Source organism: Aphelocoma coerulescens, chromosome 1A, assembly GCF_041296385.1.
Source record: "Aphelocoma coerulescens isolate FSJ_1873_10779 chromosome 1A, UR_Acoe_1.0, whole genome shotgun sequence".
Lineage (NCBI taxonomy): Eukaryota > Metazoa > Chordata > Aves > Passeriformes > Corvidae > Aphelocoma > Aphelocoma coerulescens.
Window position 1 is genome coordinate 52,299,136 of NC_091014.1, and position 14,357 is coordinate 52,313,492.

The window sequence follows — 14,357 nt, forward strand, 5'->3', positions numbered from 1 at the left end:
AGTGACGTCACACCGCGCGGCCCCGCCCCGCCCCCCGTTCCCGGCCGGCGGCGCGCGCAGGGCGGAAGTGAGAGGGAGCGAGGCGGAAGTGAGGCGGCGCTGGGTCGGTTTAATGGCGCTGGTGGCGGCGGGAACGCTACAAGTGGCGGCCCCGCGCCCGGCCCCGCGCCGGGCCGCTCAACGAACCACAGACACTGGTGCCTGCACGCAGCCCTGCTCGCTCCTGTGGCTCTCTCTGCTCGGTGCAACCACGCCTGTTCGCTGCCGTGGTTGCCTCAGTGGAAGTTGTCCAGGATTTGCCGTGCTTAGCAAAGTTGTTCTGGCGAACGGCTTATCTGGTGAGCAGTTTGTGAGCCTCCGAATGCGCTGAGTGGGCAGGTCTGATGTAAGGTTTAGACTCTTCCCCTCTGCAGTATTACTCAGGGGATATCTCGGGGGAGCAGCTGACTTGCTGTGCTCATCCTGGAACTCAGCTGGTGGCGCACGATTCAGGCTTTTCCCAGCTTATCCATTTACAGAGACTTCTTCCCAACAGCATCTCCCGTTGTTATGCCACGTGGGATTTTTTTGGATTTGCCATTTGTAGACTTCCTTCTAGACACACAGGATGTTGGTAGGCTATTGGCATGAGCAGATGGCAGTGAGGAGTACCTGAGCTTTTCTCAGCAAGCTTTTACGGATCCTTTAGAAGTAGTCTATGATCCAACAAGAAATTACAGAGCAGGGCATAAAAATCACGTTATTACAAACAAATAAAAATTCCTAAACCTACAGGGCAAAACACACAGCCTTGTCCTTGAAATCCACATTACAGGCAAAGGAAAGTCTCTCTTCTGTTGCATGGGTCTGCTTTGCTTTCTTTAAGCAGGGCAGCATTGTCTCTCTCCACCATAACCCTTGGCTGGGCCCAAAAGTCATAAAGATTACCATTCTGCAGCCCAGGGTGAAGACAATGGAACGTGGCTTCGTGTTTCAGTGCTGTGAAGAAGCAGAGCCCTGGTGGTGTCTCTGATGAGGTTTGATGTCCTTGGGCTGAGGAGGGCCAGTTGTGTGGCAGCGTGGCAGGATGGTTTCTGCAGGGTCCATGGTGTGGCTGCTGGCACCAGTGACAAGGCTCTTGTTCCCTGCAGGACTGAGGAGGCCTGGTGCCAGGGGAAGGGGGTGCAAGGCGATACGCACACACTGCATACAGGAACACCAGGGGCTGTGAACGTGGGTGGTGAAAGGACTGGGAAGGGCTGGGATGGCCCTCACATCCTACTCGTGCTGAGAATGGCTGATTTGTGTGGACAGGTGGCAGTGAGAGTGAAGAGAACTTTGCTTTGCAGTTACAGCACCAGAGAAAGCCAGAAGATGGACATATGCTCTTGACAGTTTTGCTAAGGCTTGGAGAACCCTATTCCTGGCCCCCATACAGCCAACATCAGGTTTGACTTGAATCCTCTGCTGCTCATTTGCTATTCCCTTTTCCTCCCTCCCATGCTAGCCTTTCCACCCCATCCCAAACCCCCCGCACTTCCCCTTACTCGCAGTGCTGCCATGCCAGGCCATAGCATTCCACGTGTGTGTTTAAAGTGTCCTGGAGGGAACAACCCCTGCCAGCCATGTGACATGCAGACACAGGCAGACACTGCCAAACTCAGTGTCTCTGGTCTTCTCCCCTCCTTCCTTCTGCCCACGCAGCCCTGACACTTTCAACCTCATCCAGGGATGTCCAGAAAACAGCTGACACACCAGCTAGACACAAACGTAGTCTTCAGTAAAGCTGTGCCTCTTTCTGCTCCTGGGTCTTTACCTTCCCTCCCCATCCCCTCCAGGGAAAGGCAAAATGACAGCTTCTCAACAGGACACAAAAGCACATTGTTAAGAAGGTATGAGAACTTGGGAGAGGGAGGAAACAGCCTGGAGAAGAGGAATATTCAAGTACTTGGAGAAACGAAGGAGAGACTTAAAGGGTGAAGAACAGAGAAAGTTAGGTAGGGAAAGAAAGGAAGGAAGAAGGCTATGGAGGGCTAAAAGGGAATGAGGACAAAAGCACAGGAGTGGAGGAGGACACGGGACAGTAAGAGGGCAGAGGAACAGCACTGCTGCAGTAGCAAATGCAGCCATTTCAAGGAGGAGGGTGAGGAAGAGGTATCTTGGTATACCTCCTCAGTATCTCTTGTGCCCCCACCATCAGGGGAGACACCCTGGCCCAGTGCTTCTCAATCCATAGCTCTTTGCACTCCTCCAAGATCCTCAAGGCCCTATGCCAAGTGGAGCTGTCCCTGGGGGAGGTCCCAGCAGGGACCCCCTGTGGCATTGTCTTCCCTGTGCTCCCACAGCAGAGGGGCCAAGTTGTGTGGGGAAGGTTTGGCCAGGACCTGTTCAGTGCTGTCGGAGAGAGACCGCTGCAATGGGGGATTGCAGCCAGGGGATGGGGTGACCCCATGGGTTGAGGTGGCCCCAGCACAGCTTGGTCTGATCTGCACAGAGTCAAATGCCTGTGATACAAGCATGGCTTTTCACCTTAGTGCTGGGCAGGGCAAATGCACCCTCTGCAGCAGGAACATGTTATTTTCCTCTGGGTTTTGCTTCTTTTGGAAAATATATCTATTTTCCCCAAGTACTTTGATGCTTCTCAAATAGATGCTACAGGCCAAGAACTAAGTCTGTCTCCTCCCACCAGTCACTTGCTCTGAACCACAAAACATGTCAGTCTTCTTTCATCTATCCTGTTCCAAGCTGCTGTTTCCCCTTGGGAAGCCACAGCAAGAAAAAGGGATAAAATGCCCTCAGACCAACCAGCTGCCTTTACACCCATGGAAGATCCAAGAGAAATCTCTGCTGACATCTCTTGAAACATGCATGCATCGACTCCACCATCTCTCCCAGAATCTCTCCTTGCCATGTCTCCAAGTGATAAAAACAGGACCACAGCATGCCCCACACCTCCCCCCTCCAAAATCCATGCCCCTAGAAATCCTTCCCCCCAACACTATTTCCCCCAGGCAAGATACACAGCTGAGACAGAAAAGAGAGAAGGGAAGCTGACGGACAGTCCACTGTGCAAAAAACAAACCAAGAACGGGGACACTCTGGGAAGGATGGGGGAGATGCTCTTGTCCCTCTCCGGCACACAGGTAGGCACATGCACGCCCGCACGCACTCACACTTGCATCCTCTCACTCCCACAGAGGATGTGCCACATGCTTCAGAGACAGGCCCGTGGTAGAGTCAGGGGTAGCAGGGGTGGGTTGTCTATCCAGAGTCACCGGGTGACCGTGGAGGGGGAGGGTCTTTCACAGGTTACTTTCATGGTTTTCCTCTGTCTCCACAGTCATGGGGGGCAGCCCTCCGTTGTCATTCAGCCGTTTGGCCCTGTAGGTCTCATAGTGGATGTTGTGGGTCACTTCTTTTAGGTCCTGAAGGTGGGTCCTGCAGGGGACAAAGTGGGTTGGGAAAGAGGATATGATAGTCAATATCAGCACAGTAAGTATTGTCCTTCTGGTGATAATTTTATTCCCTGAAATAAATGGAAGATTTTTTCAGTCTGTCTAGCTAATTATTGTACCCCTCTTTCTGCATGGATAGCACGGGTGCCATAATACACAACTGAGAGCTGGAGCATCAGCATTTGAGAAGACATAGGCAGGATGCAGGACATGGGCTGAAATTCCTGGCTGTGCTTGCCAGTGCCCTGCCTCTCTCGCACCTGTGCCACTGGCCCAGCCACTGGCCATCCTGGTGTGTCAGAGCAGACTGGGACTTATCTGAAGCAGTGGTGAGACAAGGAAGCATCAGGAGGTGTATCAGGTTCCCTGCAGACCATAAGCTGTAGAACACAGCTGTGAGCATCATCACTGACCTCCATAGACAGCCTATGGGTTTGGATTGTGATGATCATTTGGGCAGGATGGTTTTACTGAAAGACTTTGGAAAAGCACCTCTGCTGCAGAAGGTATTACAGAACAAAAAGAGGGAAGTAGGGTGATGTCAAAGCATTATACCTGGTTCAACAGCACCATACCCACAAGTGGAATGAGTCACAGGGCTCTGGTTTTGAACGGTGTTTCTGTTATTTTCTTACTTTTTGTGTTATTTTTATAGGGAAGAGAGATGACCCTGGATCTACAGCTCTTCTACAGAATCTTTACTGAGGCAATTTAATGAAACGGTGTAGAAATGAGACAGGACAATGAAAGCTAATGAAATATGAAGCTTTTCACTTCCAGCTCATATGTTCCAGCACATCCTCCAACCTGTAAGGAAACCTGATCTCGGATGTGGTAGTGACCTCTTTATCACTGACCTATTGTCAGCAGCAAATAGAAATTTTTGCAATCTTAATTGGATTTTTTTTTAACTCCCTTAATGGGAGTTTTTGCAACCTTAATGGGGGTGGTAGTATCCTGGTTTTCTCCAGGCATCCAGCTCATACATGAAAACTAGCACCTACTTGACAGAATGATCATGTCTCTAAGAGAGGCACTAGAGTATCTACCCCTTAACTCAATCCAACCCTACACCACATAAGCTTTCACTGCATGAAATTGACTTTATTTTCCTTTCAATAGGGGCTATTTCACTCTGAGTGGATCTCAGGAAGACTCCCAGCTCATCAAGAGAAAATTGCTGCATGACCATGACCTTACCTGATGACAAAATCTCGGAGTAGGGCAAATTCACAGTGATTGAGGTTTTCCACTGAAAAGAAAGCAAGCAGTCGTTACATTTGATTCTTTCAACAGCCCCTTTGTGGTTATAGAGCATGGGAAAGTCACTGCCATGGGGGCAGGTTCCAAGTGGGTAGAGCTTGCATACTTCAGAAAGGACAGACAGTTGTCTGAACGCCACACTGTCAAGCATTGAGGAGACACCAAGAGGTGTTCAGCAGTCACATATGAATTTTCATTTGAAAACCAAGGCAACCTTGGGAGCTTATCTTCACACACCATGGTGTTCAGAGTGGCTCCACCGTCTGCCAGGTGGTGATAGTGGCACCATATTGACCATGGCAGTTCCTTTCTGGCACAGCTATTTGAGAATTCTCCTTTTGCTTGGTTTCAAACAGTTTGTCACAAATGGGGTGGGAAGGTTGTCTGGACCCTTGTCTATTACTGTGATCTGCAGACATACTTTCAGCTCCTGTAAGCAAGAGGTTTTTTACCTTCAATGATTCCCCAAGGTGTTTTCCTGCCCAGGACTCTTTTGCCATTCACTTGGTACTCCTTGTCACTGCCCACTACTGCAAAGGGCATACTTTCCTGCTGGGGAGAGACACGTGGAAAGATCCATTGAACCTATTCCAGAGAGCAGCACCACCACAGTTCCCCATCCACCTTTCCTCCTCTCAGCTCAACAAACACAAGGCCTTCTCTGAGGGAAAAGATTCTCCAGAGCAAAACTTCACTGGCTGTCCTTTTCACCCACCAGTGCTATCCCTAGAATTCTGGACCCTTGCTTTCTAGGTGTCCTTACACCCTGACAAGCTTAGTGGGTAGCTTGCAACAGTGCCAAGGGCTCTGGAGCTGAGGCAGAGCTTTTCTGCACCTATCTCCAGCATTCCTCAGGAGGGGGATGACGAGGGGAAGAAGTACCTTAGCATAACCAGCAGAGGGTCTGTCAGCCCAGAGCTGCTCACATGGATAGTTTGAGGTGAGTATTTCTCACCAGATTTGTAGTTCTTCACAATAGAAAGAGAGGACTCAAATAATCCTTCCCCATAAGATACATGAACATTCAACAAGTTTAGTGGCTGAAATTGTACTGAGGAAACCCAGAAAAGGAGTAGGGGTGCAGCTTTCCTGGGAAGTAGGACAGTAGGTGAGGCTATTGGGGACCCAGATATCTCTAAGCACAGGGAGAAACTATCTGTTTCCAGAGCACAGAGTGCAGGAGACTCTGCTATCCATAGGGTTGTGCAGATGTTCATAGGTTTACTCTACTTTATAGATATCCCTGGGCCTGGAAAGAGACTGCAATTACCACAGGAATGGATATTAAAAAGCAGTTTATTTCTTACGTGTGAGGGCAATGATGCTGAAGTGCAGAACAAAATGTGGTGCCCTCCTCATACCCCCTTCCCCTCCCACAATAAAATGTTTCCTACCCTGATTTTGTCGTTCTCTGTTTTATCCTCCAAGTCCTCATCAAATTCTTTCTGGGGATAAAACTCGATCCCATTTACTTCTAGTTCCTTGCGCACCTAAGCAGAGAGACATTTTGGAGCACAAAGCGCACAAACCTGAAGGGAAGGAAGTTGGCAAGGCCAGGCAAACACATCTGGGACATCCTTCCAGTGGGCAGAAGCTGGAGGGATTGTCCCAAGGAAGTGCACAGCAAAGCGAGGACACGGGGCAGCAATGATGGGTCTTTCTTCCCAACCTCGGTTACTTGTCTGGCTCTCCAGTTCCCGTGACAGAACATACCACAAGACATCACAGGGATACACACATTTCTTCCTTCTCTAACAGATGCCCTCAGAGATATAAACAGCTGCATCTTTAGGACTTACCCACCAACCCAGCTCTGGACTCTGTGCACACCCTGGGGACTGCACTGCAATCCCAAGAAGAAGGATACACTCATTTCTCCCGCCTCCAAGCCAGGGCAGGAAAGGATGCCATCCAGAAGAGGAGATACTCACTCTTTGTTTGAATTCAGTCTTTTCCTCCAAGGTCATGGTGTCAGCCTTAGCAATAACTGGGATGATGTTCACTACCTTGCTGAGATGTTTCATGAACTCCAGGTCCAGAGGCCGCAAGCTGCAGCCCAAGAAGGAACAAGATGGAAGGGGTCACTTTTTACCCTCCTCCCCTTTCATCCTAGTGACTGTCCCAGCATCAGGGCACCCGTGAACCTTTCCTTGTACATACCCTACTTGCTGCCCCCATGTTCTCATCTCCTTCTTCCCATCCATACTGCCCATTCCCAAAAAACACAGTGGCATTTCTTCTGCTCTTGTAATCGTAGACCCTTTCAAGCCCCACAGCACCCAAAGTTAAGCTAAACAGTGGCCAGCCCTGCTGGCAGGATCCCCGGATCCATGTCTGAGATGCAGCAGTGTAGGGTATGTATCTGGCACAGAGGTACCAAGGGCTGGAGGAAGGATGAGGGACTGTGTACATACGAGTGGCCCGTAGGGGAGATGAAGTAGAGGCAGCAGTGCACACGTGTGTCTGGAATTCGTTTCTTCCTTGCAATATTCACCTCCTCTTTCAAAAACTTTTCGTATTGCTCGTTGATGTATTTCTCAATAGGCTCCCAGCTGTTGAGGTGGGAGAGAGAGATGAATAGACAGGTACAAATCTCCTCGTGTTCCTGCCTACAGTGTTCCCAGCTCTGACAGCAACAAAGCAGTCTCAGGCATTAAAAAAAGTCCACCTCAAGCATCTCACCATCAGCACAGATGATTAAGAGTTTCTGTAACTGGGCACAGAATAAGCACTCACCATGTAATATGTGCATACCCCCAAGCACACACATGGTTTCACAGTCCCATGGCCCCATTATCAGCCCCTGGAGTGCAATAGGTTCCCAGATGCTTTCACGGGCTCAGCAGATGACAGTCACTCATATACCATCTTAACTCCAGCCCTTTCTGGGACACAAGGCCTTGACCTTGTAAAACTTACCAGTTCTCATTGTTGATCTGGTCCCCAAATCCTGGTGTGTCAATCACTGTCAGCTTCATTTTGACACCACCTTCTTCAATGACTGGGTGAGAAATTGCAAACAATCATTCTCCTCCCTGAGGACTTGCTCTATCATGAAACATGTCTCTGTGTGCCACAAGGGAACAAGAGAGCTCTGCCATCATCCCTACCCAGCAAAGCATTAGGGTTTTAGACCAGGCTGGGTCATGCCTCAACAGTTATTACCCTCATTTGCATGTCTGACCCCAAATTTTGGTAACATCTACACGAAAGCCACTTTATACCACTCTGCCACAGGAAAATGGATTTGTGCTCAGTCTGTAGCCTAGAGGTAGTACTACCTTAACACAACTTCTCCTCCCCTCTAACGCATCATCCTGAATCTGAGATGATGCTCATTACACTGCACCACTGTAGGAGTTGTGCTGATAGTTTGCCATAAGGAGCTGTGCACTGCCAGGCTTGGGATGGGACCCAACAATGCAGCTTGTACAGATTATTGAATGTAACTGCAGGTGAAAATGACTTACAGCAAGGTTTAATCCACAAGTGCAGACTAATGTCTTAGGTGATGAAATCTGTCTATTTTTCTACCCCTCACTTTTGGCTGTGGCATCAGGGGCACTGATGTTTAAGAAAAGCCTTCTCTGTCTCTGAGGCCATCTAAAACTGTCCTTTAGCTTCCAATGGAGAAAGGGCTGCCTAATACCAAAGAACTATTTGCGTAGACTGCTGGGATTTTCTGCAAGACTGTGCTGAAGCATCAGTATTGCTTCCACCCCAGCAGCCTGGCTCTTACCATGCCCAATGGCTTTGATCTCCACTGTCTTGGGGATCTTCTCCTCCCGGTTCCAGCCTGAAGATTTGCGGCTCACCTGGGATTTGAAGAGGGTGTTTACCAATGTTGACTTTCCCAGTCCGCTCTGACCTGAGGATTGCAGAGAGGAAGCTTGTGACATCTGCCACAGCCTGGTGATGACAACGGGCCCAGGGAACAGAGCAAGGCTGGCAGGGGAAGGGAAGGGGCTGTAGGTGTCTCCTTGCCTTATGCAGGCTCTATTTTCCCTCAGAGCAAGTGCTGTCTGCTCCCTCACACCCTCCCTGCAGGGCTCACTCTCCCACCTGGCCTCAGGGGACAGTCCCTGGCCATGGTTCCCAGTTCCTCAGCTGCCTACCTACAACCATGATGTTGAAGTCGAAACCTGTCTTCATGGTTTTCTTGCGCATCTGCTCAATGATGGTGTCAATACCGATGTAGCCCAGCAAGCTGGCATTGATGCCCATGGGTTTCATTGGCACGACTGGTTTTTGTCGTGGCTCTGGGACCAGCTCAGACATGGCTGCTTCGTTTTTGCTCTCCACTGGTCCTGCATGGGGACAAAGATTGAAAAATCATTGAGGTGTAACAACAACCTCCCTGCTGACCTGTCACAGGAGCTGAGGGCAGCTTTGAGCAGCCTTTTCAAGGGGTATTGAGGATAACCGAATGTCAAGATTTTAGTGGTAAGGCTCATCATGGAGGAACATCTACTTGAGTTTCCAGCACACTCTTCTATGTACCACTCCAGACAAGGAGGCGAAGTGGGGTTCACTGAGAATGCAGCGTATTGATGGCTACCTCCAAACAGCAGGAGCAGGGGCAGCAAGGCTGGCTGGGCTGATAATCAGGTGCCCAAAGCTCCATGTGTGTCTCGTTGGTTTTGTCTCCAGGTTCTCAACAGGATCCTTGTATTTTGCCCCTCCAAGTTCCCCATAAAATTTGCGATGGAACAGACTTAAAAAAAATATGTGTCAAGTCCTGGCATTGAAACAGAGTTTGGGATGTACCATGAGGACTTGCAAGCTTGGCCCTTGCCAGGGGTGGCTGTGTTACTGGCTGTGGTGCACAGGCTGAGTTCCTCAGAGGAAGGCAGTGGTGGAAGTGAAAGCATGGCCATAATCTCTGTGCTTGCCTCCCACCTGTAGACCAATGGTTGTTGTCATACTGAAGAAACTAATCATCACAATCACAAAATTAATTATCTGCATCTTTCTCTTGTCATCTCTGCTTCCTCACTTCTTCCATGTAGAACAACTGGGTAAAAAGAAAGCCCTGAGGGCTTTCCAGCCTCCCTGACCCTTTCTTGGGTGATGGCACATATTGCTTGGGGCAAGCCTCACCCATTTGTCTCTGTCTCATTAGTGAGTAGCTCCCACCCGCTGGGAGGTTGGGAGAGGACAGGGCATGGAAGAAAAGCCCTAATTGGTGGGGAATGGAGGCGTGAGGGATGAATCTGGAAAGGAAGATGAAGGGGATAGGAATCAAATACCTTTCATATACAAGCCAGCTGCAAACTAGAGTTTCTCCCACTCTAATTACTCTACTCCCCCATGCTTTGTCTCATTAGAGGGTTATTTTTCCAGGACAGAGACAGAATGCATTTTTGCTTGGTAAGTACTTCATTTGTTTTGGATGCCACTTCAGTTCAAGTATCTCACACTAAATTATCCCTTTCCATCATTTTGGCAGAGTTTTCTCTCCACTTATCAGAATCCACTGGCAGCAGAAAAGGACATGAGCAGCCAGGGAGGGGACTGCCATTTGGTGGGTGACATATGCCCCTCTTCGCAAGGAAAATGACTCAGAAGTCACTGGGCTAGGGACACTGATGCCACCAATCTGGGGTCCCTGTGACAGCTTAGTCAAGACAGGCAAAGACAGGCTGGGAAGAGATCACAGAGATTTTGTTCAAGGACAGGGTTAGGCTGCAGCAGGCTCCATGGCTGAATGGGGACGCTGCCTGGCACTCCCACATCAAAGCTCTGGTGCTGACACAAGGGCTGCTCTACACAGTGAAGATTTTACATTTTATATTAGCTGTAATATTCCACTATCATGTGCTAAGCAAAGACCTTGTGGAAGGGCCACCCTTGGAAGGGAGAAGGGTGCCTCCACTCAGCTCCTTTCCACTGCTTGGGAAGTCTTTTATATTAAACCGGGAGAAGGATCTTTCCTCTACATGAGAGGATGGTGGCACAGCCACTCATGCACTGCACTGTGGGTAACATCTGAAGCTCTCGTGCCACCTCTGTTCCACCATGCCCACACAGGAGAGGTCAGTGGGAGGATGGCCCCCCTCCTGCTCTTCCCACCGAGCGAGGGCACCCTGGGCTATCGTCATCCTCTCCTGAAGCAGTGAGCAGCACCCGGGGGGGGACCAGAGCATAAGATGGACCATTGGCTTGAGTCAGACTGGCAATTTGGATCACCTCACGCTGCCGGGCAGCTGCTGGAGGAGGCAGGCTGCCGAGCCAAGTGCTTCTCAGCTGCAATCGTCTCTTACACCCATCACAACTAGTCTGTGCCTTTCCTGCTGATGAAGCATCCCTTAAGGCTCCTGTTGTCTTTCTTCAGTTTTATCAAAGCTAGTGCCAGCCAGGAAAGCCCATCTCTCTGGTACAGCACAGGGGGCCAGGCCAGCCAGTTCGCCTGCACACTGCCCTTCACTCATCCTCTCCCAGGCTGCCCACATCACCCGTATCATAGTTGTGTGGCTGTGCTGTGTCCCTTATGCTGCTGCAGCACTCTCCATATGCACAGCCCTGCTGGGGTCCTACCTAGCCCAAAGAGTGGGAGAAGAGAGAAACAAACAGGGAATGATGAGGGAATTAGGGACATGGGGCTGTGGCCCCAGTGAGGCACTTGGCTACTGCAGTAAATGGGGGCAAATAAACCCCAAAGGTGGAAAGGAACAGGTCAAGATGGGAAGGAAGCACAGCTGAGCAGCTGTATGGGATGGGTACAGGACATGGGCCATGTGGGCTGTGACCCTTTCACTGCCTGGGTGGTAGCTTGTCCTCAAGGAATCTGTTGCCCTCTTCTTTATTCCTTCAACCCTTGTTCTTACATAGGGAGGAGGAAGGAGGGAATTTGCTGTCAGCCTCAAGGGTCACTAAGAGGTTCATAACTCATCCCTCAATCTCACCAAGGAAAGCCTTGCCCAGAGCCAGCAGATGTTGCTAACTGCTGTGGACATCACAATACATGACCATTCCTTTGCAAGCTTCACTGCTGGAGCCAGGAGCTTGGAGTGACTGGTGAGATGTTTCAGATTCAGGTTCTTGGGCAGCTATGAAAACCCCGAGACCAGGAGAAAAGATCTCCAGAAGTCTCTTAAATATATTTCCTGGATTTTATATCAGGACATTCAAGGTGTCAGGGTAAGCCACCTCCCTTTCTCCTCTAGGTCACTTGCCTTCCTCTCTGTGTGGGGTTCCTTCCCATACAGCCTCAGGCAGGGAAGCCCCCATTTTGCAGAAATTTCCCAGGGGTTCATTTTTCTGCACATGATTTTCCACCTTTTGCCTCCCACAGATGAATTCAAGGAGCCAGCTGAGGAACAGCCTGCCAGGGAGTTAAGGGTGAGAAAAACCAGGACCAGAGCCGCAAGAGGCACCCTGAGACATGAAACATGCCTGCCTGCTCTCCTGGGAGTGGCTCTGTTTTATGTGCATTAAAGCTAATGCTGCTAGGAAGCCTCCTGAGCGCACTGAGTGGCTGGTCAGGGGTGGCATTTTGTGTCCTGGCCATGTCCCGTAGCCCTTGTAGCTGTCCCCTGTAATGAATGCACGAGAGGCCACTACAGTCAGTACAGCTGATAATGAATAGAGGAGTAGCCAAGGTTAACCACGTACATCTGCTGTTTGCAAGGCCCCCCTTTTCCCTGCTGCTTTGTTCTGTGTGCTAAGAAAAGCTAATTTAAGAGGCCTGTGGCTGGTGATACCCTACTGCTGCCCAGATCCTGTAGGAGGTGGCCTGGGCTGGGCTGGGCTGTCAGGGAATAATATCTGGCTCACAGGAGATGCTCCATGTGACTCTGGACCAAGGAAAGGTGCAGCTTTTGGGGCAGGGACAGGCAGAACAAGAAGAGCAATGAGTGCCCAGAGAGGTCCCCATGGTCCCAGCTAGCCCCTGCTTCTGACACCCATTGATCCACCCCAAAACCTCTTCCTGCAGGGCCGATATACGTGGCCAGCAGCAGACACCACTACTGCAGCTCACCCTTCATGCTCTGACATTCACAGGAGCTGTGTGGGGAGAGCTGGCCCTGCAGGTCCCTTAGGGGCTCAGGTAGTGGGAACTAACATCTAGTATGTCCAGATAACCCAGATATAGTCGCATCCCCTCCCCCTGCCTTCCCATCCTTTGTCTGGGTGGCAAGAGGGAGGGAGAGCTGCAAACAGTGCTCACCACAACCCAGCTTCCAGCAAGGAAAAGCTATTTAACCCCCACATAAGACATGGATGGCCTCACTGCAGTTCTCCTCCAGTGCAGCACAAGGTTGTCCCTCTGCAGCTCAAGGCAGTGATCCTCACACACATCTCACCCCAGCCCCTTCCACTCATGCAGTCCTGGACCCATAGTCCCACTCCCTGCAGATATGGAACAGGGAGGAGGGATGGGTTCAAAGCCTGAAGGTGGCAGGCAGAAGCAGGCCCTCAAAGGGTGATGCCAGGTTCTTAGGAAAGAAAGCAAGCAGCTGCTTCAGTAGTACAGCTTCTCTCGCAGGCTCGCAGGCATCAGGACCTGCTCCTTCCTTCAGAGCTGCAGAGGTGCTGGACAGAGCATCTCTCCACTGAAAAAAATACCTTTCCCTCCTCAGTTCCCATGATGACCCCAGGGCGTTTCTTTCAGCTGTGCAGGGCAATGGCTGAGCCCTGCCGGATGCACTGCCTGACCTCAGGGTACAGAACAGAACCATTCTTCTTACCAGATCTTTTTGCCTGGCTTGAAGATCATCCCAATCCTCTGGACTGCCGCAGCCTTCCCAACAGCAACCTTTCATCCCCTCAGCACTCTGCAAAGGGCTTGGGCAAGAGCCCGGCTGCAGTGAAATCTAGGGCAGCCTGTGCTGAAGCCTCTCTGGAGATGCAGAAGCTGGAGGTGAAGGAGCTGGGCACATCCCCAGCCCAGCCACCACAGCCCCAGCCATGCCCTTGATGCTGCTCTCCAGCCGTACAATCCCTGTCCCATGTCCCAGCTCACCACCTGGGTGGCACAGCTGTATCACAAGGCAAGAGGATGCTGAGCACCCCTGGAGCAGGGTACCCACACCACCACAGCTGCCTGTGCCCCTGCCCGCATGCCTGCTAGCTCCTGTGCAGATGCCCAGGGAGCACCACAGGACATCCCCACTGCCTGTCACTGGCAAGGGACAAGCCAGGTGCCGAGGACTTTGTGGGCACTCCCCAGCCCTGGGCCGGCTGGATTATCCCTTTCTTTCAGAACAGTGCCTGGCACTAGCTACTCCCCATCAGCACCACAACCAGCCCTGCTCCTTCTCCTTCATACAAGACTGCTGCCACCAAAAGGAAAAAACAGAGAAAAGACAAAGCCAGGACCGATTTCCCCCACTGCCCTCCGGGGTTATCCCTCCCCCGTGCCCAGAGCTGGGCAGTGTGGGGGCACGGCGGAGGATGCCTGCGCAAAAAGCCCCAGCGGTGTCCCTCTGGCGTTGCCCAGCCCTGCCAAGCCCGGAGCATCCTACCTTTGAACATGAAGCTTCCTTTGTCTCCGAATCCTCTCCCAAAGGGGTGGGTCTCCCCCCACTTTTCTAGCCTGATGCTGATGAAGCAGCACGGTGGGCTACTTGCTTTTACCTTTGTCTTTCTTCCCTGTGTCCTCTTCTCCCCCCTCTCTCCTTCCCTTCCTTCTCCAGTGGCTATTTCAGCAGAGCGGGG

At 51.0% G+C, this 14,357-nt stretch overlaps 1 protein-coding gene and 1 long non-coding RNA gene across 4 annotated transcripts; one reads left to right on the forward strand and one right to left on the reverse strand.

Annotated features, from left to right (window-relative positions):
• Positions 1–1,341: 1,341 nt before the first annotated feature.
• LOC138103961 (uncharacterized) lies at positions 1,342–5,106 on the forward strand. Its single transcript, XR_011147903.1, has 3 exons — positions 1,342–1,427; positions 4,090–4,243; positions 4,557–5,106. It is a non-coding gene; the product is annotated as an uncharacterized lncRNA (long non-coding RNA).
• Positions 2,845–14,357, reverse strand: SEPTIN3 (septin 3). Of its 3 annotated transcripts, none has more exons than XM_069002611.1 (10): positions 14,277–14,357; positions 8,813–9,004; positions 8,437–8,565; positions 7,617–7,698; positions 7,112–7,249; positions 6,629–6,746; positions 6,092–6,187; positions 5,150–5,249; positions 4,635–4,686; positions 2,845–3,417 (listed from the first exon to the last, which is right to left on the reverse strand). In XM_069002611.1, the coding sequence occupies exons 2-10, from the start codon at positions 8,973–8,975 to the stop codon at positions 3,282–3,284; spliced, it is 1,014 nt and encodes a 337-aa protein (XP_068858712.1). In that variant the 5' UTR covers positions 8,976–9,004; positions 14,277–14,357; the 3' UTR covers positions 2,845–3,281. The 3 variants fall into 3 exon arrangements, with proteins under 3 accessions (XP_068858712.1, XP_068858705.1, XP_068858698.1); XM_069002604.1 differs by having other exon boundaries at positions 5,150–5,246; positions 14,165–14,334; XM_069002597.1 differs by having other exon boundaries at positions 14,165–14,334.